This window comes from Haemorhous mexicanus, chromosome 3 (assembly GCF_027477595.1).
Source record: "Haemorhous mexicanus isolate bHaeMex1 chromosome 3, bHaeMex1.pri, whole genome shotgun sequence".
Taxonomy (NCBI): domain Eukaryota; kingdom Metazoa; phylum Chordata; class Aves; order Passeriformes; family Fringillidae; genus Haemorhous; species Haemorhous mexicanus.
The window spans coordinates 111,181,006-111,207,695 of record NC_082343.1 but is presented as its reverse complement, the minus strand read 5'-3'; the positions used below and the strand labels follow the sequence as shown (position 1 = coordinate 111,207,695).

General features: G+C 43.9%; 1 protein-coding gene across 2 annotated transcripts in view; it reads right to left on the bottom strand.

Moving 5' to 3' along the window:
* EVA1A (eva-1 homolog A, regulator of programmed cell death) overlaps positions 1-16,460 on the bottom strand; it is a 202,327-nt gene extending 185,867 nt beyond the window's left edge. Inside the window, exon 1 of one of the 2 annotated variants that reach the window (XM_059842995.1) lies at positions 16,253-16,460. In XM_059842995.1, the coding sequence (XP_059698978.1) occupies positions 16,253-16,352 (100 nt within the window). In that variant the 5' untranslated portion in view covers positions 16,353-16,460. The remainder of the gene's footprint in view (positions 1-16,252) is intronic. The other variant, XM_059842996.1, reaches the window with a different exon arrangement.
* Between the last annotated feature and the right edge of the window lie 10,230 nt (positions 16,461-26,690).

Sequence of the window (26,690 nt, the reverse complement as noted above, 5' to 3'; positions counted from 1 at the left end):
CAACCACTCAACTGAGAAATCACAGGTGTTTTTGCTCAGAGAAATCAAATGCCAACTCTTGCAACAGCCAACAGCTTTTGTTCTTCAAAACTACTATTGGCTCTCCTTCCTCCCAAATTAGTGGAACCACCATGCTAGGCCATCTGGCACATCAAAATCCATCTTCACTTTTCGTTATCCAGCCCACTGACCCCAGTGTTTCCTCCCAATGACTAATGAGATGAGCCCATCACCTCCTAATTGCAGCAGTTACACCTTGTCTGCTTTAGAAAACAAATCCCAAGGTTGTTTCAGAGTGAATGAAAGTCATTCTGTTCTTTCAACAAGCACAGCATTTCTAAGAATAGGGGATGGCACATACATCAAAACAATGAGTAGAATCCTTAGGATGGAAAGTGAAAAACAGAAAACCCAAATACACTCATCTCAAACCACTGAGGCTAGAGGGGTTCTTTGGGCTTAGCTCCATCAAAGCAGTACAGGGAGTTTTACCTGGTGCTCCTCAGGGTAAAGGAGCAACTGCAAGACTAATGCAGCACAGACATTCCTCGTAAGGACACTGACAGAGGGTGGTATTCCAGCTTCTCACCTCACACCCCTAATAGGAAGTTTTTAGAATGTGTCCTGAAAAAAAAAGTCCGAAAAAGACAGTCAGAAGGAACCAGCAACCATGGATGGGATGCCAGTGATCTCTAGAAGTAATTGTAATGAAAGTCAGATGATGCATCTCCTAGAAGTCCAAAGCAACAACTTAGGTGAGATGAAAGTCTCCGTAACAGCCAAGGAAAACAGAATTCCACTGCCAATGGTACAATCTGTGCCTCAGTTTCTTCATCTGCAAAATAATGCTATTGGTATTTATTCTCTACATTCATTCTTCATGAATGATCAATAACCTCTAACTGTGAGTTCCACTTCATAGATTTATTGAATGTGCTTGAACATGTTAGCTAGAGATCTGCTGGAAATTCAGGACTAGAGGAAGAAGTGGGAAGGAAAATTAAAACTTTCAAGTAAAGCTAGAACATTTAGTAAAGTCACAAACAAAAAGCACCTGGCCTGTCTTGCCTTGGAGGCACACCAAGCCCCTAAGGTGTTTAATTTGCAGCCTTGCCTTTTATTACTGCAAGTTTCAAAGTTTCCAGAGCAATCCTAAAAGCCTCATTAGACATCAATAATTATTTATCAGTGAAGTTCTAGTATGATCAGGCCATCAGACTGAGAAAAACACAGCCTTTCTCAGAGTGTTGAAAATACAGCAAGCTTTGCTTGTGCCTGGGCATTGGGAAGCCTGGGTCCTCCCCTCACACAGCCAGGCAACATTAAGATGGAGAACAGTCTGGGAGAGTAAATTTTCACCTCTGTCCAACAATTTTGTGCATCCTCACTCTCTGTTTAAACACACCATCAGACAGACATTTCCCACCACATTTCTATGATAAGTGCTCCTTCCCCATGCCTAATGTCCAAGAAAACCTCTTGCCCTCATTGCACATCTCACAGGGGCTGGAGCACAGCTGAGTTCTCTTATCAAATGAGCCAGGCACCATCTACATGTCAGCTTCTCCACAATGCAAATCAGGCTCATTGTCACCAGTGGGAAAAAACCATAAATGAAGTGATTGCCCCTTGATAGCCACTCCTTCAGAGCAGAAGAGGGTGTTGACCTCACTCCTGCTCCACCACCACCAGGCCAAGTGTTCAGGAAAAGGCCTAATCTCTCTCCCCATGCATCAGTGCTGCTGTAGTGCCAACGACACACAGCTGGGATGGAGGCAGCTCTGATGTTCTTCAGAAAACTATACCAGGAAATGGGCCAGAAAGGCCTGAAACAAGGGACCAGGCATCTGGCCAGCCTCCCTCCCCATGCAGCATTCTCTAGCTTGGGCTGCCTTGGCCAGCAGACACAGAAATGCAGCTCTGCACTAATCCACCAATATTGACAAGGCTGAAGAGGGATTTATACACAATTCCACATCCAACAGGCATGGATACAAGGTAATACCTTCTCACCCAGGGAACTAACAGCATCCTGCAGCCCTCTCTAACCCTACAGAAGAAAAGTGGTTTTCAACCAACAGAAAAGTTTTGCAAAAAGGAACAAGTCTGAGTTTAAACAGAATTCTGAAATCTTAGAATCACGGAATCTTTTGGGTTTGAAGGGATCTTCAAAGATCACCTAGTCAAACTCCCCCAAACATTTTTCACCAGATCAGGTTGCCTAAAGCCTTCTCCATCATTATCTTGAACAGGGATGGGGGCACCCACAGCTTCTCCAGGCAACCTGTTCCAATGTCTCACTACACTGATCATAAAAAATTTCTCTCTTATGTTTAATCTAAACATTTCAGTTTAAAGCCATTACCTCTTGTCCTGTCACTATAGGTCTTGGCAAAAAGTCTCTCTCTGTCTTTAAGTCCCCTTCAAGTACTGAAAGGCTGTGGCAAGGTCTCCCCTGGGGATCAGGGTAGGTCTGGCTGATTTGGTCCTTAGTAAGACAAAAATGAAGTTTGGACCAAGATAATTCTGATACTGTACTGGAAAGCAGAAGAGGGTGGACCACAGCTGCAGTGGTGAAAAAAAGTATTAGTAGAGTTTAATTCTCTACCACCTCCACCAGAAATGCCTGGGGACAATAGAAAAGGTTATTCAGCCCATCATCAGGACAAGCTGACAAAGAAAATGCTCCCACCAGCCACATCTGCCTGGCATAGGCAGGCAGCCATCATCAGTCTGAGAGGCTTTCTCAGCCCCCAAGTTATTTAGAAGTCACCACAATTCAGGTAACTGGGGGCTACAAGAAAACCAGAAAGGACTCAAGCTACAGTGGAAGATGTTTGGAGACAATTAGGAATCATGTAATGAAAAAGAACAGGCTTCAAAACAGAGGCAGAGTCCCACAGATCTCAAGCTCTCACAGTGAGCTTCAGGATTGTGTTGGCAGGGACAGGAGTTTTGTGACAGTCTCTTTAATCACAGGCTTCCCTCACACTTGAATCAGGCTTGGGGCTGCAGCCTCAGACTTCAGGACACCCAAGGATTGTGGCTCCAAGTGACTTGATGATATTTCATTTCACTGCATGTGATTTCTTTCCCACACGCCTCATTCCCCTCTGTGCACATAAAGGATGGAAACTTTGGCAAAAAGACTGAAAGAAATTCAGAGTGGGCATTAGTTACTATTTTTGACAGCACTAAAACAATATATGAAAAGGGAGTTAGGGGTTTTTTGGTTTATTTTTGGTGGGGGTTTTTTGCTGTGATTTGTTTTCCCTGAATTGCAGCTTGGAAGAGGAAAACAGAAGACAATGTCCCATCTGATGCCTCCCTGATGGAGTGACAGAGGCTGGCTCTGCCAGAGCACTGCAGAAGTTGTGCTTTTGGGAGAGTATTGTTTTTATTTCAGGAGGAAAAAAAAAAAGAGGAAATGAGCAATCCCAGAAGGAAAGGGTCTGAATGCTTCCTCAGGCTGCACCATGGAGAAAAGAGATTGCTATTGTCAGAGGGTGTTTCATTGTTCTGATCTTTCTGAGAAACCTTAAAATATATCCAGAAATGAAACAAGAACAGAAAACAGATCTCTTTCTTTGGCTGCCCATTTGCAGTCTGGCTGGTGAGTCACAGACTACAGTTTACCAGTGCTAGTTACCCTGGTTAACCCTTGTTCTTGATAATCACATATAATAAGAAAAAAACACCACTGTTTGTACCCATCAGGATTGGGCATATAGAGAAATCAACTTTCCCTCATGTTAATAATCCCACTGATTTTTAGTGAATTACTCATCAAGTCAGGACTCCCCTCCACTTCAGCATCAGCCCCCTGGCTAATCAATAGCAACTAGTTACTACAATAACAGATCAGGCTCATTTTTCCATTGGTGCCTCTTTTAAATATCACACCCACAGTCTGCCCTCCCTGCCAGATTGCTTCAAGCACAAATTTCCATCCAGGAGTCAAGCTCCTGGCAATACCTCCAAGATCAGAAAAGTAGGATGTACGAGAGAGGCAAGAGCACAAGGATTTCCTTAAGGATCAGAAAATGGCTTTTAACCCAGGAAGCAGTGGGATTTACCCCTCTTAGCATCTTTAGCAAGACTGCATCTCATGGGAACACCTGGAATCAGCCAGGGCTGCACCTCTAATCTCCCAGAGTTAAGGACCCTCAGCAAGAGAAAAAATTGCTGATAATACAGAGAGATAGATAGATAGATAGATAGATAGATAGATAGATAGATAGATAGATAGATAGACAGACAGATAGACAGACAGATAGACAGATAGATAGATAGAGTGGATCCCAACACAGCACCCCCAGAGCTCAGCACTGCTCCTGAGCCACAGCATCTGCCCAGGAGGCTGCTGTAGGCACAGCCATGCTGCTCTCTTGCTGGCACTGGTGTCCAGAGCCAGCTCAGGACTCTCAGTCCCACCTGCTTTATAAAGCAGCTTGGACATGGCTGCAAACAACCCCTCAGGAGCCAAAACTGGCATGAAGAAGGACAGACAGAACGAACACAGATCAGAGGTGAAAAGGTTTGTCTTTCTTTGTCCCCAGAAAAGTTTCCTGCATTCAGATGTTGAGGAGGTTGGTATGAATAGATTCAGATTTTCTGATGGGTAGGATGACAGCAGTGCTGAGAGGCAGAAAAGGATCATCTTCCTCACAGGTCAAAGCAGTCACAATTGGCCTTTAATCTTCAATACCCTGTAACAGGCAACTTAATCAGTCTTGTACTCCAATGACTTAAATCAAGATAAACATTTTACAAACACCTTATCGTTCCTATTGTGATACCATGCTGACCAATCAGCTTGTTTTCCACCCTCAGCAGGCTTTGCTTGAGCAGAAATAATCAGCCCCAGCTCCATCACACAGATGTAGGAGCGCTGGGAAAATACAGAGGAGGCTGAGTGAACAAAAGGCACTTCAGGCCTGCTGGGGTCAGAATGTGTATCTGTATGGGAGGTTGGACTCATCACTAATCCAGCTCTGTTTCTAATGAGACTGGTTCCCATTACAGCAAAAGGAGATCCATGGCTTAATTTGCCAAGGGGACCATTGTCACACAGCTTAGGGAAGCAAAGTAATCTTATCAGTTTGAACTTGAACCTTGCCCTCCAATTATATGGACAATGTTTATGAAAAGAGAGATAAAGAGATTTTCATTTATCCAGCAAGAAAAATGGATTGTCTGACACTAAGTATTCAGTTTCCTGCAGCTGCTGATAGACCTTTACAGTCCAGCCCCTGGGCTGTACCATTGCCAAATGCACTAACTACTATCTGTGCACAGTAACTCTGGACCAAACCCAGGGCAAATGGCACCAAACATTTATAGTCCAACTTATTGGCACAGCAGTCTCTGCTCCTGCAGTAAAGCCAAAGTGAAAGCCTGGGGCTGTCAGCTAAAGACAAGCAAATCCAAATCAGAAAAATGTTTCACCCCTTCTTGCTGAACATCTCTCTGCATCCCTCTCCAATCCATCAGCTCCCCTTGGCTGCTGTAGAGGCCATCCTCTTCTGGGAGTGCTGCATCCCCCACACTGCAGCTAAAACAAAGAACATTATGGCAAATAACAGCCAAGCTTCATCTATTCTTTTTCCTATACAATTCATTCCATCCAAGTTGTTTAGCTGAACAAAACCCCAGCGCTCTCCTTTATTGTGAGGCCAACAAAGAAGGAACATGTGAGCACAGCGTGGGTCACAGATGTGCGCGCTCCGGCACCCACTGCAAGCCACGGCCTCGCCCCACTCACTTTTACAGGGCTGGAACCCCTTTCAGCTGGAATTCAGATGAGCACATAAACCAGGAAGCAAAGAGTGTTAACACAACAGAAGTGGCCCCTGCACAAAGGATACATGAAGAGAGGGGCATGCTTTGGAAACAGTCAGATCAACAACCTTGGTTTCCAAGGGGTTACCCACACAATAAAAATCCAGAGAGAAATAAACTCAACAAATCCCAGAGGATCTATTTTTAGCAATATCACTTGCACTGCAGGATCTTTATTTGTGCCTTGGAATAGACACACAAATTTTTTTTCTTCTTTTCTGGAGGGACAGAAGCAAGTGAAAAAAAAAATCATTCAGAGGGGGAAATGCCTTCAAAACTCATTCTAAAAGATCTTTTAGAATGTGTTTCAAGGACCGACCCCAAATTTGTAACTCAATTTTAAGAACTCTTATCCTAAATAAAGTAACCCTCAAAGCATGACTGCTCTAGGGAAAAAAAAAAAAAAAAAGAAAAGAAAAAGAAAAGGAAACCACAACCAAAACTATGCAAAACAAGACCCTTCTCACAACTGCACTTTATGACTCAGATCATATCTGCCAGCTGAAGGTTTCCTATAATATCAACCTCTAGATCGTATTACACACAAAATACAGGTGCAATGTTGCCCTTCCCTTAATGTACTGTGTCTGGCTGTAATGGAGTTTCTTTTTGGTTTTGTGTTTGTTTGTTTGTTTTGTTGCTTGTTTTTTTTTTTAGTGCTGTGCTTTGGATCCACAGCCAAAACAGTACTGATAATATATTAATATTTTAGCTATTGCACTGCATCAGCACTTTGTCTGTCCCTCACTCTGTCCTACCAGTGAATAGATAATAGGGTGCACAAGATTTTGGGAGGGATAGAACCAGACAGATGACCCCAGCCACGAAAAGAGATATCCCATGCTATGTAGTGTCATGTTCAGCAAAAAAAGAGAGTGGGGTGGGGTAAATCAGCTTGGGAACTGACTGAGCATGTCTGCCTGTGGGAGGCAGTGGTGATGCCTTTGCATCACTTATTTTGCCTTTTTTTTTTTTTTTAATTTCATCCACTTCTCTTTCACTATTTTTATGGCATTCCATGAGTTTTCTTGCTTTTACTCTTCCCTCCCTCTTCCCCTGTCCTACTTGGAGGTAGAGGCAAGCAAACAGCTGGGTAGTGCTTGGCTGCCTACAGGTGTTAACCCACTGCACTCAGTTCTGTGCACTTGACTTTGCAACTGAAATGTCCATTTTAACCTGTGCAGTCCATTTGCACACAGATAATATAACATTGGAGAAGGAACTGTGTACTGAGTACCACACATTTCTTCCTGCTTACCACAGCTTAAGAGAAGAGGTAAAGGGCTGCTCCTGGAGAAAAAGGTAGATACTAAACAATCTCTGAAATACTGGGCAGTTTGACCTCCTGATGCCAATCTCTCTGCCTTGGATCCTTATCTGTGCAATGCAGGTAACATTCCAGACTCCTTCCAGAAGGGTAAGTACATCCCTGTAAGTACATCCCTCACAACAAGCAGAATAGGGTTTAAATAACATAATAGGATTTAAATACCATTAAACATACAGGAAATAAGGCCCCAGGGCTATAAAAAACAGAAGAATAAGGAAAGCAATTTTAAGGCCACTGTTCTGTGCCCGGGACAACATAGGAATCCCAAGGAATTAGAGAAAAAGAATGTTCTCATTAAAGACTAACGTAAACACCCAAAGGGCTGGACTCAAGCAGCTAAGACTACTTTAATTTAAACATTTCCTAACTTCCAAATGTTTGATTTTAATAATAATGCTGTTATTCAAATGTTTCACACAAAAGTTGAACTTTTTCCAAACCGAACTGTAGAATTTTGTCCCCTAGCATGCTGTGGGCACCCAGGGCCAGAGCAGCACTGCATGTTGAGGCCCCACACAGACCACAGAGGGAGGAGATCTCCCAAAGACTGAGGCCCAAAACAATAATCCATAACCCAGCCACAGGAGCTCAAGTTACCACCTATCATTTTAATTGCACTAAGTGTCTGCACTCTTGGCCCAACACAACTTTTAGGGAAAACATGTGAGCCAAAAGCCTTTGCACAGCACAGCAAACATGGGAAATTAATGTCAGGAATTGCACCTGCTGTAGAGCACCCTTAATTTCAACACCAGCCCACAGTATGATACAGAAATCACAGAGGAAACATTAGCAGAAAATCCCCACACTGCTATGTTTGTTTTCATATTTACTAATGGGAGTAAAAGCCCACTTTAGACCCTTGAGGCTGATACAACACATGTTGATAATATCATAGCAGCAAAACCACAGGCATCTGATAGCAGATGAAAATAAAATAACACAAGCACACTGGGGGTCTCAGAGTAGGTGGTCTGAATGGCCCCGTCTTGACAAGCATCACCATCAGGTACCCAGTTTGTCAAGGATTTTGTGTATCTCACCTGAAGTCAGCTCCTTCTCACACCCTGAGGATTCTGATTCTTTTATGGGCTGCTGGGGGAGTAAAAAAATCCCTCTTCTGGCAAATAGTGTATTTATATCAGGTCAAAAGTTGATGCACAATAGTACACAGTGAAGTTTTTTGATTGCAAATGGCTGAGGAATCTCCTCTAGGTCTCTAGGCCTTCTTCTCTAAATATAACATTAAAAAATGAAATATATTATTTAAATCTTTCTTCCTCCTTCTTAAGGTTGTGGGATACTTTGCCAACAGCTGGATGTGAGTTCCCTTGCCTGCCACAACTAAAGTGCTTGGACAACATCTATTGCAAATTCTTCAGCAACACCTACATCCATCTGTTCATTCAAACACACTTCTGACACCTGAGCTCTCAGAGGGTTTGGCCAAACTGCAGCTCACACACACACTGCTCCATCTTCATGCAAGGATCCAGATGGATCCAAGTGGGATTATTGAACAGCAAGCCTCAGCACCCAAAGGAGCCCCATCATCACTGACACCACAGTTCAAGAGCACAGAGTATATCTGAAAAGACTCAGCCAAGATTTATCTTTCTGTGCAACCCAGAACTACCAACTCATCATTGTCTCTCTGATGAGAGAAGACACACACTGAGCTCCAGGCAGCCAGGCACTGCACACACTGAAAGGGGAGACATTCACAGTTTTAATTACTACAAATGAGTTCATACCCTCAGTTAGTGAACTGAGCCAGGCACATTTGGATTAGCCCAAACCCAGGCTGAAAGAGTCACAATTCACCATCCATCCTCAGGCAAAAGGAGCAGCTAAGTAAATAAAAAATAATAACAGGTAACCCAAGCAGCTCTCTTAAAGATGTTCCCAATTATTACTCCTACACTAGTTTTTATCTGATGAGTTGGGATTAACTTCTGTGCTTCTGTTCATTCTGCACAGCTCTTGGCAAGTCAGCAAAGCTGCCTCACAGCTGAGCAGATTTTGGCCTGTGGCTGTCTTTTGGAAAGAGTACAAAAATTCCAGACAGCAGCAACACTGGATCAATGAGGCACAGCACTGGCAAGGACACAAGGAGCCTTGTAGTATTGTACCAAACCAGCCTGACCAAAAATCCTCTCAACCACTTTGAGGGGCACACTGGGTCTGTTCCTGCAGGCAGTCACACACCTTTCAAGGGATACAATCTGTGAAGCTCTTGGGTATCTGTATAAAAAAATTACAAGAGCACAAAAAACCAAAACAAAACGGGTAGTTGCTTTAAATGGTCCGTCACCCCCCACCCTGCCCAGGGATTGGGATTGCTATTTTGGAACAGAAAACAGAAAGTTCAATCTATACCTGCACAAACATGCCAAGCATAAGCAGCCAGTCCCAAATAAGACATGTAAACAGCCCTGGTGTTGGCCAACTAAATCACTGCACACCCACCTAAACACAGCACAGGCCAATCTTCAGCTCTGAACACTTTAGGAGATCAGGCTGTGTTTAAATTAGCATCAACAAAAGGATCAGCACGAGTGCCAAGTGTAAATACACAGTTTTTCTCCTCCTGCAGAGACTAAGCTTATTCTCCCCATTCCCCAGATTAAATTGTGAGTTTAACTTCCAAGTATCTCAGTTGAAAAAAGGATAAATCAAAATTCTCACCTTTTTATTTTTAATTGACCAAACTACAATGCCTTAAGTCAGGGGAAATTTTAACCTAAGGATAGAAACAGTTGCTTTCTTTAATTCTGCAGCATTTTTATCCCTGATAACACACAGACATAGGAAGAATGCCTCAAGGACATTTTCCTCGAATTGTCTGTGCATCTAGTGGGATACTGGGATACTTTGAAGTTATTAAAATTACCACAGCAGATTTTTTTCCTTTTTTTTGTTAATACTACTAATTAAATAAAATGTTCCTGGTACTAACAAAAGTCTTCATCATTTTCTGGGCCCCTGCAATTAGGAGATACAATATAAATATTGCCAGTCATCACCCAGATGTTGGGATCCCTGAGGTCCCTTGGCTCCTGCCGGCGGCTGTGATGGCCAAACCAGTGGATTTCCACATGACAGCAGCCAGATGCACACATATGGCTCTTGAGCTTGAGTCACTGCCTACATGAGGTTTCACACAGACTCCTCATGAGACATCCTGGCACCCACAGCAGCCCCATCCATCCCTCCCAGACTGTGTCTCCTTTCCCTGGTTCCACAAACACCAACCAGCAGCTGTGTTTTTGCAGCAGTAACAGCAGTGCCCCTGGTGACTGCCCAGGACCACAAGCACAAAGAATTGGAACCACATGTTTGTCATCCTGCAGCTCAGTTTGGTCCCCTCAGCTGTCAGTAAAAGTAAATGCTGAATATTTTTACAGTCAGCAGGCACAGAGTCCCCCCTCACTGCATTTTCATCACAACTGTTGGAAAACCCACAGTTTTCTGGAGCATGCCTTGATACAGAGGTAGACAGAAACCTGTATCTTTGCTTAAAATGGTATTTAGTCTTGGTAGAATGGTTTTGTTGATACCATAAAGCTGCATCCCCACTGATAAACCAAAACAACTCTCTCAGGCACCAAAATAGCCCCAGCCTTTGTGCTGATTCTTTTCCTGCTCTCCCAAGATCTGGCACTTGATACCCATCCAAACTCCTACTGATTTCCTCCTCCAACACCTCCCAGCTCTCTGAGGTCTTTAGACTCTTTTCCACTGGCAAACAGACACATGTGACACAAACCCCAGTTGCAGCTTCCCTCTGTGAGAAGCCCTCAGCCATGGCTCCCAGCCACAGCTCCCACTCCGAGCAGCCACATCTCCAGAACGTTATCAGAAGAGGCCAAGTGGTTCTAAAGCAGCTTTGATGAGGTTTTGGATTTTTTCAGCTCTGCAAAGGAGAATTTCTCTACCCCAGCACTGGCAGTTTGCCCTCAGTAAACCAAACTGCAGACCAGGCAGCTGGGATGGATGGAGTAGCATATTTGGCCTCCAGCTGGGGAGGAAAATATCACCTGGGGCAGGGACCGCTCTAAGCAGCAACCTGAGGTTCATCCTACCTCATCACTCAGAGCCCTTCCCGGACAAGCTATGGAGGTGTCCTGGACGTGGCCCAGTCTTTAACCAAAGTCTAAAGCATGTCTGTTTGGTCCTGAGGTCAAAAACTCAACTCTCATTACTGAGTTACAATTTTTTTTCCAGTGTGGTGATGTATCTGCCTTTCTCTTGAAAATGCCTTCTTTTTACAGTCTGAAACCTTCAACACATGGAAATCCTGGATCCCCCTTGAACCATGGACCCATTCAGGGCTATTAGGCATTCAGAAGCTGTTAGCATGTAGATTTTGACGATAATTTGGTGAATGGAGTTGTCAAACAAATTGCCTTTATTATGGACTGATTAAATGCAATCAGGGAGAAGTGCCTTTCCCCTCCCCAACTCCAGCCCTCATCACTCAAACAAACACACTGAGCCAATTAGCAGGGAGGTGGCAAGAGCAGCTTTCACTTGAAACCTGATATTCTTGGGGAAAAGGAAAAAAAAACACCAACCAATCACCAACAACAATAATAATAACAACAACAATAAAAATCTTTATGCTTTCAAAACTAAGATGGGCCCCCAGGGAGAGGTTCCAAAAGCTACCCAGGGCTCACCTGCAGGGTGTGGATGGGAGTTACCAGTGTTCATCTGGCTCGATGCCAGGTCAGCTCCCTTAAGCAAAGTGCTGCTCACATCCAGCTTGTGCCAAAATCTAATGCAAAGAACATAAACATTAAAGCAGGCCCAAGGGGAGCAGCACTACCGGGGCTGGTTTTTCTTTCAGCTGGGTTCTCCCATGTCAAAAAAGGCACTAGCTCCCAGCCAAGCTGTTTCCATGCCTAGAAACCTAAGTTTTTGGCTTAGGTCCTTGCAGTGGATTCTCTGATGTCTGTAAATGCTTGAGTTCACAACCCTTTCTGCAGTAGTGGAGGGACCTGTCTCCATTAACATGAAACTAGTGGCAATCCCGTAGATCTGATGCCACCACCCTCCTGCCCAACATGCCTGAAATCAGCTAATGAATTGAAAAATCCTTGAGGAAAATCAGAGCATGGCATGATAACAAGACAAGCTTAATTCCTTGCAGGTATGCAGCTGGAAGTTAAATGGTCACCTTGGCAGAGTGGGCAGAGCAAAATTCAACATGTGTTTGCATGACTTAGCTTCAGAGACAGGAACATCATGGATGAGCAGAGAGAGCACACAGGATATGAGCAATAGCTGTTGACTAAGCTTTCAATGCCTGCATTTAAAGTTAGATCAAAGCCTGCTTTTGGTCCCATTTTCATTAACCTTGTCCCTCTGAGGAGCAAGGCCTGTGCACTGCACATGGATCACTGCCTCCCAGAGCCCATGCAGAGGGGCTCTGGCACAGCTTCCCCTGGCAGGGGCAAGGGCATTGCTCTGTCTTGGACTCTCACTAAAATTAGAAAGGGACTAAAACAAAGGTCAAATTTAATCAAACAGCAAAGATTTTGGAGACTTTGTTGCTGCTGCAGTGATTAGGACTAGAGGCTTATGGTTAATGTACAGAGATTCAAAAGATCAGATTCTTACCCCACACCTCATCATAGTCCTCAAGTATCACCTTCAACATTAGGGGTAAGTGACACATCAAGACAGCAGGTTCTAAGCCTTCAAACAGTCCTGAGCACAAGAACAGATCACGGAATGAGATTAAACCAAGAGTTCATTGACAAGCAGCCACAGAGAAAAAGTCCAGGTCTTCTTAAGAAGTGACTGCAAAGTGCCTGATAAGTCCACTTTCTCCCTCAGGATCTGCTTCCTACCCCCACACCCTGCTACAAACATCAATGTTTAAAGAACTATTAAAGAAAACAACTTCAAAACTCTTCACATAGTTCAAATACTTCACTTAAAAGGAATTTGAATTCTTACATCTCATATTGCACCAGTCCCCAGCAGGACACGCACTGCTCATGTTCACATTGTGGCATTTGAGCTGTTCAAACAGGAGGGATGGAGTGTGCTGTGTGCTCAGGGGTTAGAAATCCCCACCAGCCCTGCTTGTGCTCTCTTGTGAGAGCTGAGACTCAATTAACCACAGCTCTGGGCACCTTCTCAGGGTGTGCCTTGCCATGACCTACCAAAAAATCAAATCCTCCTGCAGCTGAGAGACACGTCCCTTGAAGACCCAGCCAGTGGAGAGTACTGGGAGCAGTGGGATATGGTTGGGTTTGAAGTCCTTGGTAAGCCTTTTATCCAGCCTTACTGCAGAGCTGCAGCATGAGAGTCAGGTCAGTGCTGCTGACTTATGATCTGCTTAGAGCTCCAGACTGGTTGTCCCTGAGCTTCTCCCTCCAGGGCTGGATTCACAAACTCTGGCCCCCACCATACAGCCATGACCAATTACAAAGAGCAGCATCTCCTTGGTAATGCTGAGTGGAACCAAGCTGAGAAGCCAGAGTGGTTTTGCTGCTATACAAGGTCTACAGGATTGAGTTTTAAACCCCCATTCTTCCCCAAAGAGCATCACCTGCTGTCTCTGGACCGTAGTGCTATTCATTTGCAAGCTGGAAAAGCCTTTACATCCCAAAGAGCTGTGTCATCTCCCTGCAGCACCAACTGCTGCAGAAACCTCTGTGGGATCACAGCAAGCCTTACATTCCTCTGCAATTCCTCTGCAATACAAATCCACTCATCTTTCTGGGGTGCAGACAATTTATGTTTTTGATGCACCACCTCTAGGTGGGATGGCATACAGTAAAAAGCTATAAGTTATCCCCCAAGATTTTCACCTGCTCAATTCCAGTCATGCCAGTGAAGAATTCAGAACATATTGAAGTATAGAAAAGTGTATAACAGGCCAGAAATAATTACAGTCAAATAATATTAGAAGGATGTCCTCCTTCCATTCCTTAAGCCAGCTGACAATCCACTCATAAGGATAACAGTGACAAACAAGATGCTCCATCAGGTAGGAAGAGTTACCTGGGCTGCTGCTCCTTCAGAGAGGCACATGGTGCAAACCCTCATGCATTGGAGGGAGGTGAATGGGGTCAGTGCAAATGTGCTGGGAAAGCACAAGGTGTGATTTGGGAAATGCTGTACCTTTCCCTTCCCCCTATCATCTTGTGGGTACTCAGTTTCTGAGCTTACAAAACTACATTTGAGCTGCTACACACTGGGTACAGCCCTTTCCTGCAGCAAATCATGTTTCCTGTCCTGCAAGGTACAGTCAGTCCTATGAGACTGGGGACATTTGCCAAGCCTGCTATCAGAAAACATAGGTTGGAACTGGCAGAAGGTTTCAACAGTTATGGAAACTCATGGGAGGTTGTGCTTCTGGGATTACAGACCCTGCTTCAGAATACAGTCTTGCCACACAAATATGCAGAGATACAAGCTACCCCTCTTCTCCCAAAGCATGACAATTCAGTTGGATGCTACAGAAAATATAATTTTGTTATCAGCAATCTTCTTATCCATTTTTTAAAAGAACAGCATCTGGTCCCCCTGCCAGCACCACTGAAGCCTATCTAATTTCCTTCCACTGTTGCAGCTATGTTGTACAAACACAATGTAAAGCACCTTTGCCCTGGGACACCTGGACACATTTTAACGCTTGGCAATTTGGCCTGGCTGGGAAAACTTTATCAACGTTTCAGAAAGACAACTCCTTTCCCCGTTGCAGCTTTTGCTCCCATCATGCCTAGCCCGTGCACCCCTTCTGAATCAGCTTGCTTGCTTCTGCTTAGGAGCACAGAGAAAGCTCAGTGCCAAGAAAAAGATAAAAGCACACCAGAAACAGGGAAATGCCTCAGTCCTTTCCATTCAGAGGCAGATCTGCCTTGAATGGGAGCCCCCAGGACAGATGTGCCCCCAAAAGAGACTGAATCACAGGCAAGCCAGCCCCCTTCAATTCAAATTAAGACTTCCAGCACTGTATATATTCTTTCCCTCACCCTCCACCACAAGCTCCTCCTTTCTAACACAAATTTCTCACAGCACACAGACACATGCACTCCCAGGGAGTAAGCAGCAGTGCTGGGATGTGTTGAAACCCAAGTCCAGTGAGGTTCAACCCTTGCAAAAGACACTTTTTCATCAGCAACCTATAATTGGCAACTCTTATCCACTACAAGAGTTTTGCAAAACACCCCTAAAGAGTATGCCAGGCTAGTTCTTCACACTAAGACCCAAAATTAGAACCAATATCCTAAAAGAAAAGTGGCTCTCACTGGGCACTCCCAAGCAAACTGATCAGCCCTACTGAAGCTGCAAAATGAAATCTGTTACCTTTTCTCAAATCCACATGCACATCCAGAAAGAACAGAAGCAGAAACATAATTTTAAATCAACTAATGCAGCTATAGAGTTATAAAACTTACATGGGACTCCAGACTTTCAAAGTGCTGGGTATTTACCTGCTGTGTACAACTCCAAACAAGTGCTATCAACATTTTTAGATTCAGAAAATATTATTAAATGATAGTTTTTCTTGCAGCTGAAGAGAACACAGGCTCAGAATATATGTTGTTCTGTTCATGTACCTCCTTTATCTCAGCTCAGGGGGCTTTTGCAACAATCAGGAGTTGTATGTTAAGAGGAGGGAATCTGGCCCACTACAAAATAATTTAGACTTGCAAGTTTTGCTTTAATTTACACCCTACACCATCCCAGTCTCCTAATCCGCCTCTTTTCACTCCTATGAGAAACACAGCACAAAACCTGCTAAAAACTTACACAGGTTAATATCATTCCTGCTACAAACTTACACAAGTTAACACTATTGTTTTTCTTGTTCCAAAGTTAGTCAGACTAACTCTTTTGAAATAGTTTTGCTAATTATTGAGAAAGACTTTAAAGAAACGCAAAATCCTCTTACGGAAGACACTTTTCACCTTTGGCTTATTTTTAAAAGATTAACATTACTTCCCACATAACTATCCCAGATCTGCTCACATCCCCTTTCCCTGAGCTGCTCCTGAGCCCTGGAATAAGAGCCCCCATGCACGAGCAGCACAGGGAAGGATCGGCGCTTCTCCCTACCTGAGAAGTCTGCAGAAGTCTTGGCAAAGTTGCTGAAAGCTGTCAAGCACACGAGTCCTAGGAGGAAGGTGGATGTGGGAAACACATCTGGACAGCACATCCTTAGGTGTCCTCACGGCTCGTTTTCTTCCCGAGAAAAGGAAAGCTGTTCCTGTCCCTGGCCAGCACTCCTCATTGCCCGGAGAACAGCGTTAGTCCCATTGCTTGGAAGGCTCGCAGCCAGCGGAGCGGCGGGGAAGGAAAAGCACTCGGCACACACACACACACACACACACACACACACACACACACACACACACACACACACACACACACACACACACACACACACACACACACACACCCCTGGGAGTGAATGAATCCCGGCTGACGAATGAGACAGACCTACCTGAGCCTTGGCGGAGTTCCCAGGGTCCTAAAAGCCACCTCTTTGCCCAAATTTGCTGCAGACTGTTATGCAGCTGTCCAGCTGTGGCACTGTGAGCTGCTGGGGGGCAGTCGGGGAAAGGGGTGCCCCGAGGGGCTGGGTTGGAGAAGCCCAGAAATTGTTGGATTAGATATGCAGAGCTCTTGTCTCTCTGGCACAGACAGACAGAAGGATGAACAAAGTTTTCAAAGCAGGGAGCTCAAAGCAAAGCACCTGAATTCACACGGATTTCTGGTCTGATGGGTATTTGTAGATAACTGCTGAAATCAGTGTGAGCAGCAGTGTCCTGCCAGACTGGTGACAAGAAAATTCAGTGTCCTCTGTTCAGAGTGATCCTACAGTGGAAGAGACTTTGCACAGGCCCAGGGATCAAACCATCCTGGATCTCAGGATTGCAGGACTAGGACTGCTATCAGCCACATATCCAAAACTCTCCTTTCTTTTGACAGCAGAAAGCCATGCCAGGCTCCCCTAACCCACTGGACTCCTCTATCCTCCACCAAACTCAATAGAGGGTTTTTCAGCAGATCCAGACCTGTGGTTTTCATAGAATTGTGGAATGGTTTGGATTGAAAGGGAGTTTATAGATCATCTAACTCCAGCCTCCCTGCCATGGGTGGGGACACCTTCCACTAGACCAGGGCGTTCCAAGCCCCATCCAACCTGGTCTTGAGACCCAGGAGTCCTGGCTCCTTCCATAGCAATTACTTTAACTTCCTAGCATGGCCCTAGATGCTCACGGAGCACTGCTCACCCTGCAGAGTTAAAGGAAGGCTCCAGCTCACCTCGAAGCATATCCACTGTTTGATCCTGCCTGATTTTCATCCATATCCTGGCAGCATCAAGCCAGTCATGTTAATTTGAAAGAGCTGAGAACTTGGGACACAGATAAATGGGTGTACTCTGTTGTCCCTGGGTACAGGAAGGAGGTCCTGGGCTTTGGTCACCAGCCTCAACTGCGTTTGCATGTAAATAATGGCCATAACCCCACATACCCAGGCTAGGGCAGAAGGTGAGCGCTGGCGCAGAGAGAGGAGGATGCATTTCACAGGCAAAGCCAGCACCAGCCATTTAGCAGCCTGTGTATCCATATATTCAAACTAAGGAGCTGCACTGTGTGGGGCTGCCAAGGATGGCAGCCACGGGGCCAGGCTCAAATACAGCTGCTGAACAAAGCTGCAGCACCTATCCAGCCAAAATAACCTCAGTGGAAACATCCAAGGAAAACCACAAGTGGTTTTCATTTCTCTGTCCTGTTCACCAACAAGAAATTAGGTGGAGCTCTCCAAAAACATTGATCTGAGAGCTAAAAACAAGAGTAAGAAACTTCATCGCAAAGGGCTCCAGGGTTTTTTCAGAGTTGAGTGAACTTGTTTCTTATTCTGAAATTTCTAACAATGTTTCAGCTGTTCTCAGATGAATATCAGACTGGCTTCCTGATTACATGTGAAAGACATTTTCAAGAGTGCTTCCATGAATACCAGAGTAATTTTTTCCACCAGAAGTCTGTCCTGGATGGTCTGTATACTAGAAGCAGACCCCAAGGGGAGTGGTAAGTCCCGTGGCCCTGTTTGCCTTCTGCCCATACAGCCACTTGCTCAAGTTCCAAACACCCACACAGAGGAGGAAAGCAGAGTGGTAAACCTGGAGTTTGAGCTCAAATCCTGCCCATGACCACAGGAACAAGAGGCTGTTCTGGCCTGATCTGCACCTAAGCACCTCCTTCCCACAACACATCTGTACACCCTGAGGGTCTCCTGTGAAGCTGCAGATGAGTCTCCTCAAGGACAGTGGTGACTCTGGGCTGCCCTAACAGCACAGACACAGCCTGGGATCCAACAGGCTCTGTAAAATCCAGCCCTAGTCCCTTCTCTCTGCAGACAATTTTGCCCCCTTTTTTTTGCTGCTTAAGCAAGATAAAAAACTAGGAACCTTTACAGGCTGCCTTGCTCTTTATTTCACCTGATACTTTAATCCCACCTGCCAAACGTCTCTGACGCATGCTTTTCCAGGGTTGACCTAAGTTTTAAAGAGAAAATACCAGGAGATTTGACTCCTGGCATCTATGTATAATTCTTGTCTCACCTATTCTGCTACCCTTGCCAAGAGGAAGATTCACCACTGCTGTTTTACATGCATGAGATAACCATACCCATTACCAGATTATCAGTCAAAGCTCCTTATGAGCAAGACAAAGAAACAATAGGACCCCTGGAAATTTATCAGCCTCTGGAAAACTAAGCACTATTTGCTGAAAAGAGCCCACCCTGTTAGCAGGTGTTGATTTTACTGATTAAAGGGTAATTAGGTTTGGCTGACTCAGTACATGGGGAAGAAAAAAAAAACTTCTTGTGACAAAGGGTTTAAGGCTAAACACGGGCAGTGTGCTTGAGCAGCCTTAAGGTTAATGTGAATAAAGTCAAACCAAAGGGGAGGGTGTTGTCATCTGAAGGCATTTTTTTTAAAGTAAGTCTGTACAGATGCCTTCCAAAAGGACAGAAGAAAGCAACTCTTGCCAAAAAGAACAAGAAAAAAAAAAGAAAAGAAAAAATTGGCCTTTGAGAAACAGACAATTCAGTTAAAGCCCATCTCCATAATGCCCTTATTCCCTGGGGTATGTGGAAACATCAGCTGTGTTTGCAAGGCAAAGAGACCACCTGTGCCAGCACAGCACAGATAAAGGATGTCTGTCATGGACAGTCTCATGGGGTAAACATGAATCAAGGCAACACCAAAATGGAACTTTACTTTTAGGAGTAACAGCCCTTGAAATTCATCCATGTCTTCAAATATGTCTCTGGGGATAGGTAATAACACATATAATGATATACATTCTCTAGGATCCCTTGCCCCCAAAGCCACCCAGAAGTGGGAATAGGCCAGTACCGATGCAGTCCAGCATTACATCTTAGCTTGGAGGAATGGTATTTGCTCTCTTTCCCTTCACAGATTAACTGTGGAGAAGTCCCTCTAAGTCTAAGATGCTTAACAATTGTACCTCAGTCGTCCTTTTAGACTATGTTACTTAAGTGCATTTTTCTCTCCTCCCATGCTCCTCTCTTGTAGATCCTCTTCTCCTGCTGCACATAAAACTGTAATATCTGAAACATGCATGCAAATTCCCAAAATACAGTTAAGTAGAACTGCAACTGGGTAAACTGAGGCAGTGAGAAAGGAAGTAATTTGTCATTAAGTTTTGTGACCCCAACATTATCCAGTTCATAAATGGTAATCAGGAATAGACCCCGTTAGGATGATTCCCAGTTTAATGCTGTTTGTGCTGATCTTGCTTCCTTCCAGGGCTGATTTTTGGTAATGCTTTCCTACTTTTACTGACCCAGCACAATTAACCTCTTCCTTGCTGATTAAACCATCAACAGCCAAAGGCTGGTCAGTAGAAGAGCTGGACCAGGAATAGATCTCAGCTGGAGAACCAGATGTAGGATTTAGGTCCTGTTTGTTTACACAGACATATGCAGATTTATTAGTACAAATTTTCTAAGACTACTTTTTTTTTCTAACCCTAATAACATTACTCACTTACTGTTTTTTCCCATAAGGTCTCAAAGCACTTTCCAAAAGGCCCTGCTGCATTCTGCCATTTCACACATGGACAAAGAACAGTCATATGTTTAAGGTCAATACTTTTTCAATGTCAGCCAGGGGAAATTGACAGAGATAAGAAAATATTAAATACTTTTTAAGTCCAGCCAGAGCTCTTTCCACTTGGCCACACTCCTTCTAAATGAATGTAAATTAATAATAAAGTATATGTGCATTTATGCCTACAGAAAGAAATGTAAACTGGGTGGTCAGAGCTTCAACATAAAATAGCAAAGTTTCCCAGCAGAGTACAGTTCTTTGTTCCCTCTTTTTTTCTTACTCTTTCTCCTAAGAGTGTATTATGGAAACAGATGGGGTTACTCATGGAAGTAAGCACTGTTTGCTTTCATCAATTTGAAGGCAGAGGACTTCACATAATGCAGTTTTGCAATACAACACCAAGTATCTCACAAGTAAAATCCATATTCAATGCTAAACAACAGCTGTGCAGAATATTCAAACTGAAAAGCCTTTGAAGTTTTCACATTTTGTGTCACTCAATCACTTCAGTTTACAAAACGAACATAAAACCTGGAGGACTTTGCTCCATACTGGGAAAGATTTCAAGTGGGGGTAGTGCTTCAACCAAATTCTGTGTAGTGTAAAAGGCCCAAGTGATGCACTTACCCCACTGAAACATTGGGAAACACTGAACAAAGTGGTGCAAAATCCTCCAATGCATGAAAATGTCAAAAGTAAAATATTTGAAGACTACAAAGTGATCCACAACAAAGCTGAAAACTTTCTCCTCATGACTCACCAAGTAACTGGTATTGAAACCTCTCTCAGTTGGCATTCTCTTTATTCTAATGATTCCATGTTCTGTGTCAGAGGGTACTGTGTAATCTGGTAATTTTTCTGGGATCGGCATATCCAGTTGGGTTTAGTTGGTACCTTGTGCACAGGACATTAATCCCTGTATTAGAACTACAGGAATTTGGAGTCATCTTGATCTTTGTACTAGAGTGCGAGTCACAAAAATGTTTAGAGACACTGAGACCTTCAGGACCTTCACTGTCTTCTCATATCTGTAAAGTGAAACAGTTCTCCACTTGACCTGATTCATAAAAACTAACAGTTTTTCTGGGTAGATTTCTCCATTAATTGGATGATGCTAGGTATTGGCTTTACGGTTTCCACCACTATCTTTCCATTAGTATATTCAATAGCTCTCTGGGAGCGCTTCTCAGATGAGAGGCTGAATTTGACACTTGAGGATACCTATCTCTGACCTCATTGGTCTTGGCCTTGAAGAGCAGAAACATTCCAGCTGGTTCAATGTGAGCAGCAGTATGTTTTTCCTATTATCTCACCCATGATAATCAAGGGAGAATTGTCTCAATCTTACTGCTGTGTAGGCATGAGTCACTTCAGGTTACAGACCCCTTTTAATCTGGATCTCCACTAGGTTCTTCCCTTTTGTTTTTCCTGTTTTACTACCAACCTTCACAAATAATTTACATTGTCCTTAATTTCCACAGGAACCAGAATTGTTTCTCAGATTAACTTGCCTAGAAGTTCTCTGCCTGTCCTGTGGGAGTAATATGCTATAATGTTATTTGATTTTAAAAAAGGAATAATCTCAACATTCATCCTTAAAATGATACAATGAGCATTTATCACAAGCCTCTGTACTCCATCTGAGGGCAGGCAAAGGCAGTAGATTGTAGGACAAGAGAATCCTTCAGCATTCCCCAGGTTCTTCTGTCCCTCATGGACACACATCCTCTACACATAGCCCATCCTCATGGAAACTACTGTTATAACTTACACTGGAAAAGTCATTTTTGTTGCCAGAGACCTTTCCCACAAAAAGGATTGTTTCCAAACATTGTCAAGAAGTCTTTTCATAAAATCCACCTTTATATTAATAGTCTGAACCACATAAGGGTCGGAACACAGGCACTGCCACTCACATTTTGGACTAGTCCTTGGTTCACTTTTGATCCAGGCCACCTGGCATCCAGAACATTTCTGAGCATGGCTGGGAGCTGGCAGGAACTTTGGCCATTCCCAATAGGCAGGAGGGAATCGTGGTTTGGAGTATGATAGCATGACCACAAACAGATGATATGTTCTAAGAGACCCAACAGTGTTTCAAGAGTTTGTAATATCCTTGATAAAGACACAGTGGCATGGGCTGAGAACTGAAAAAATAACTCCAGAGCAGACTGTCTGCCAGTGCTGCAGCATCTTCTCCTTCTGCTACTCTGGCAAGCCTGATTAGAGCTGCCCGGGAATGACAGGTCATCCTGCAGCCTCCTGACTCCAGCACAGCTACAGCCCAGGCTGCTATGAGTTTGTGCTCCCACCTATTTACAGTGATCAGAAGGACAGACCATTCCCTCAGGAGCATTTAGCACAGAGAGAAGTCAATGAAAAAACCTTATTGGCTTCCCTGGTTCCAGCATAACTCGGACAGATCAGCTTTCACCTCAGATTTATCATTGCCTTGGAGCAGAGGGTATTTCCCTTGGTTTTGAACAGACAGCAAATTACACAAAAAACCTCTGGCTCACAGATCACAAACTGGTAAAAAATCAAAGGGAATCAGAGGAAATGCTTTTCTGCCAAATGGGGATAATTAATCCCAAGTGTAATTTCACTGGCATCAGTGCAAATTCAACAATGGACTACATCTACCATTTGCCAGAACAGGTTTTTGTTCTCCCTTCACATGTACTTAAACATACATTTTCCTTTCCTCTTTTAAATCTTTTCCATTCGAGAGGGCTCTTCAAGAGTAACCATATGTTTTCACATGCATTTTAGTACTCAGGCCAAAAATATCACCAGGTATTTTTTTTCACAGTGGTCCCAAGAGACTATCCAGTGACAAAGTCCAGGTGTGCTGGGCAGTGCAGACAGCACTGGACTATGTCATCTAAAACAACCCAAGGAATTTACAAGGGCATTGAAGTCCAAGACAGTCAAATCTCCACACTCTGTAGCCACAACACTATCATTAGTGAACTCCAGTTAACTTGATCCTAGGGCAAGAGACGTTTTCCACTGCAGAAAGCTCATACTGAAATTTGGCTGCAGTCATTGTCTCTGGGCACCTGGCTCACACATCACTGATACCTAATGTGGTAACGCTGCTCACCAGACCAGCCAGAAAGGATGCAGAGGAAGGAAGGAAACTTTACAGGTATTTACAGCTTTTTTACAAGAAATTTGAAAATATCAGAGTTCACCAGGCTGGGCATTGCCTGGACTGACAGCAGTGTTATATGCAGGGCTGTGTGTGTATGGGCATAGCTTAGTGGTTGCGTGCCTCCAGAGACTACATAAAATAAGTATAAAAAATGCCTTTTCTAACACAAGTAACTTGCCTCAGAAACACCTCAGCAGAGAAAAAAAAGAGACCAGAGCCCACTTAGATTGCAAAACATTTTCAGTTTTTGCTGGACTATCCCCTTCTGAAGACTAACCAAATCAGCATCACCCTCCCAGCCTTACCCTGCCCAACACTGGTGCTGTGCTCTTCCCTGTCCTGCATTTATCCCCTGGGTGCTGTTTCATACAGAGCCCTTCCCTGGTCATTCTCAATCTCAGGTATTGTTGTCCATGGAGAATCTCTTACATTTATTACTACACAGCAGGCAATTTCTTGCTTCACTTGCTAACCCTGTCTTGGACATGCATAACTAATCAAATTCCCTTTTACACAGTGAAAGGTAAAACAAGTTTTTTTTCAGTTCACTGAATCTATCCCAACACAGCACACCAGCTCATCTCCACCTAATGCTCCTTCTGTAAAATGAATCTCCTGACAGTAGAGGAAAAGCAGCTTTTTTCATTTAAAGGAGTCTGATTTGAGGCAGTTTGGTTTTCACCCAAAGAAGATTGCCACAAACGGTGCTGTGAATAACCAGGAGAGCTGAGAGCTTCTTCAGCTGGTTTAGGAAGCCAGTGTCCAGAGCTGCTGATGCTTCTGTGGTGAAAGAGGCAGAGACTCAAAGCTTGTAAAGCCCAGTTCTCAGGTGAAAGCCCTCCTGTGAGTCCAGAGGGAAGCAAAGTAAGACGGAAGACAAAGCAGCAGTTTCTCTCTCCCACCTATTTCCACACAATAGTACTGCACACAGCTGAGCCAGTGCAGTGGAAAACAATGTTATGATTTCTAAAGGGCTTTTGCAACAAAGGAAATAAGAGACATTTTCTCTTCAGGTTAGCACTAGTCACTCAAAAATGAAGAGCAGAAGTTGTCTTTGTTAAAAATAATGAGAAGCCACGACTTTGAGCAATTTGATCATAAATTTTTCACTTGCTTTTCCTCCTACATACAGAGGTTGAGACAGTAGACATAATTTACTATGACAAACCACCAGCATTAATGCATTAATCAAGAAAAACAAATGGTCCCCCTTGAAATCTCCTGCCCACCTAGAGAGAGTAATAGGGTTATAAATAGAGAAAGAACAAATATTGACTCTATGAAATGTAAAGGTACCTGGGAGTTCACCCATCAGTCTTTTGATTACACTTGCCTTTCAAGATAAATGGGATTTCTTTTATAATTCATTTCAATTGGGTTTTTTAGCATCTCAGGAAATAGGAGGTCTCTTTAGGTTCCCAACTGTTTCTGAAGGACAGGACCTCGAATTTCTGGAATGAGATAGATGCTCCCAACCCAAGACATGTCTTCCAGTTTGAGATAAGTACTAAAGAGCTGCCTGGACTTGTCAATGAGTTATTTATTTAATGGTGTTTCTGGGGCAGCTTTCTATAAAATGGCTCCAGAACTCAGCCTCTATCATTCAGACTACAGAAGCTTGGAGGCAAGGACACCCCTTGGCATCTGGACACATACAGGACTCAAGGAGACACAAGAATTTACTGCCTAAGGGAAAGACCTCTGGCATAATTTCCTGAACTTAACCTTACTTTGTCACACTCTTCATAACTCTCCAAACTCATGACATCTCACTCTTTTAACCTCTAAGCAATTATATATCTGTCTTCTACACAGTTTATTGGATTACTGGAGTAATTTCAACATTGTCTTCCATATTAGACACAATTCCTCTTTAAAATTTCTTACTAAATCAGAAAATTAGTAGAATCAAATGTTTTATAAATGCTGAGGTCAGCCAGTGTTGTTGTCCCTTCTGTAACCTGTAAGGGTGCCATGCATCCCAGAGGAAACGGGATTCTGAGCGGAGGCATAATCAAGAGGAGTAGGGACATAATAAAGAGCAAAAGACAAGAAAAACAGCAAAGCCACACAGCTCAAATTCTCAATGATCTGAAAACATCACAGATTCCAAGAGGAATTTAAAGACACTTCTGACTCTGAACACAGAGCCAGTATCTACTGAGGCACTGGCAAAGCTACCAACAAACCAGATTACATTCCATATATCCCCAGCACCCTGACAGAAATCACTGGCACACAGTTTTTTTCTACTCCTATACAGGTTATATAATAACAATTTACCCTCCAGGGCTGGAATGTAACAAAGGGAAAAGGAAATGGAAGAGCATAGGTGTGCATGAACATAGTAGTGAAGTGCCATGGAAGCCATGCCTGCTGCCAGAGGCCCTCTGGAAGCCTCACGCTCAGAGGAGCAGATGTGAGCACTTTCCCAGCACTGCACAGAGGGAAGAACATGCACTGGCCTGGCAGGGTTAACTGCATGTGGCTCCAGCAGGATGCATGCTCCAAAACAACTGAGGCTCCAAAATAACCAAGGCCCCGGGGCTGTTTGGACAGAAGGAGAGGAAGATTTTCCAGTCCATCGCTTTCCTGAGCTCAGTGCTGGGATGCTGTGTCTGAAGAACAGCTCTCCCTCTCCTCTTTGCTTGCTCTACAGTAAGGAAAAAATGAAATTGTGGATGCTTGATGGCCACCTTTATGAGCAGCTGCTCGAGCCAGAAGGGTCTGCCACCTGAGGTCATTTTAAGTGACATTTTGGGATTTCTTTGACTATTTTCAGCTAGGTCAACTCACTTTAAGTTAAACAATAACTCATGTCTCATTAAAGGGAAGCTTCCAGAAAGACTAGAACTTAGATCAGATTGTTTCAATGTTCTAATAAAATCCACTATACTCAAACATTTCCAGAGTAGTTTATAGGGCTGCTTCGGTACCGGGGATAATCAGTACACAGAGGAATCCAGGCATAACCTTGTGTCTCTGCTGACACAGTTTGCAAGAGAGCCTGAAGGATTCAGATACCTCTGGACAGTCTGAAAGGAGATATGTCTACTCTACCAGCCACTTCTAGGGCTACAGCAGCTATGAATAGCTTGACAGGTTGAAAAGAGTACAATTTAGCTAGAAGATGAGGTGGAGACGCCCTCCATGAGCCAGCCCCATTTCTTTTGTAATTTGGGGACATCCTGCTGCTTCTTCCCAACTCCTAAGGGACAACAGACCAGATCTCCAGAGCAGCTTAGCCCCTC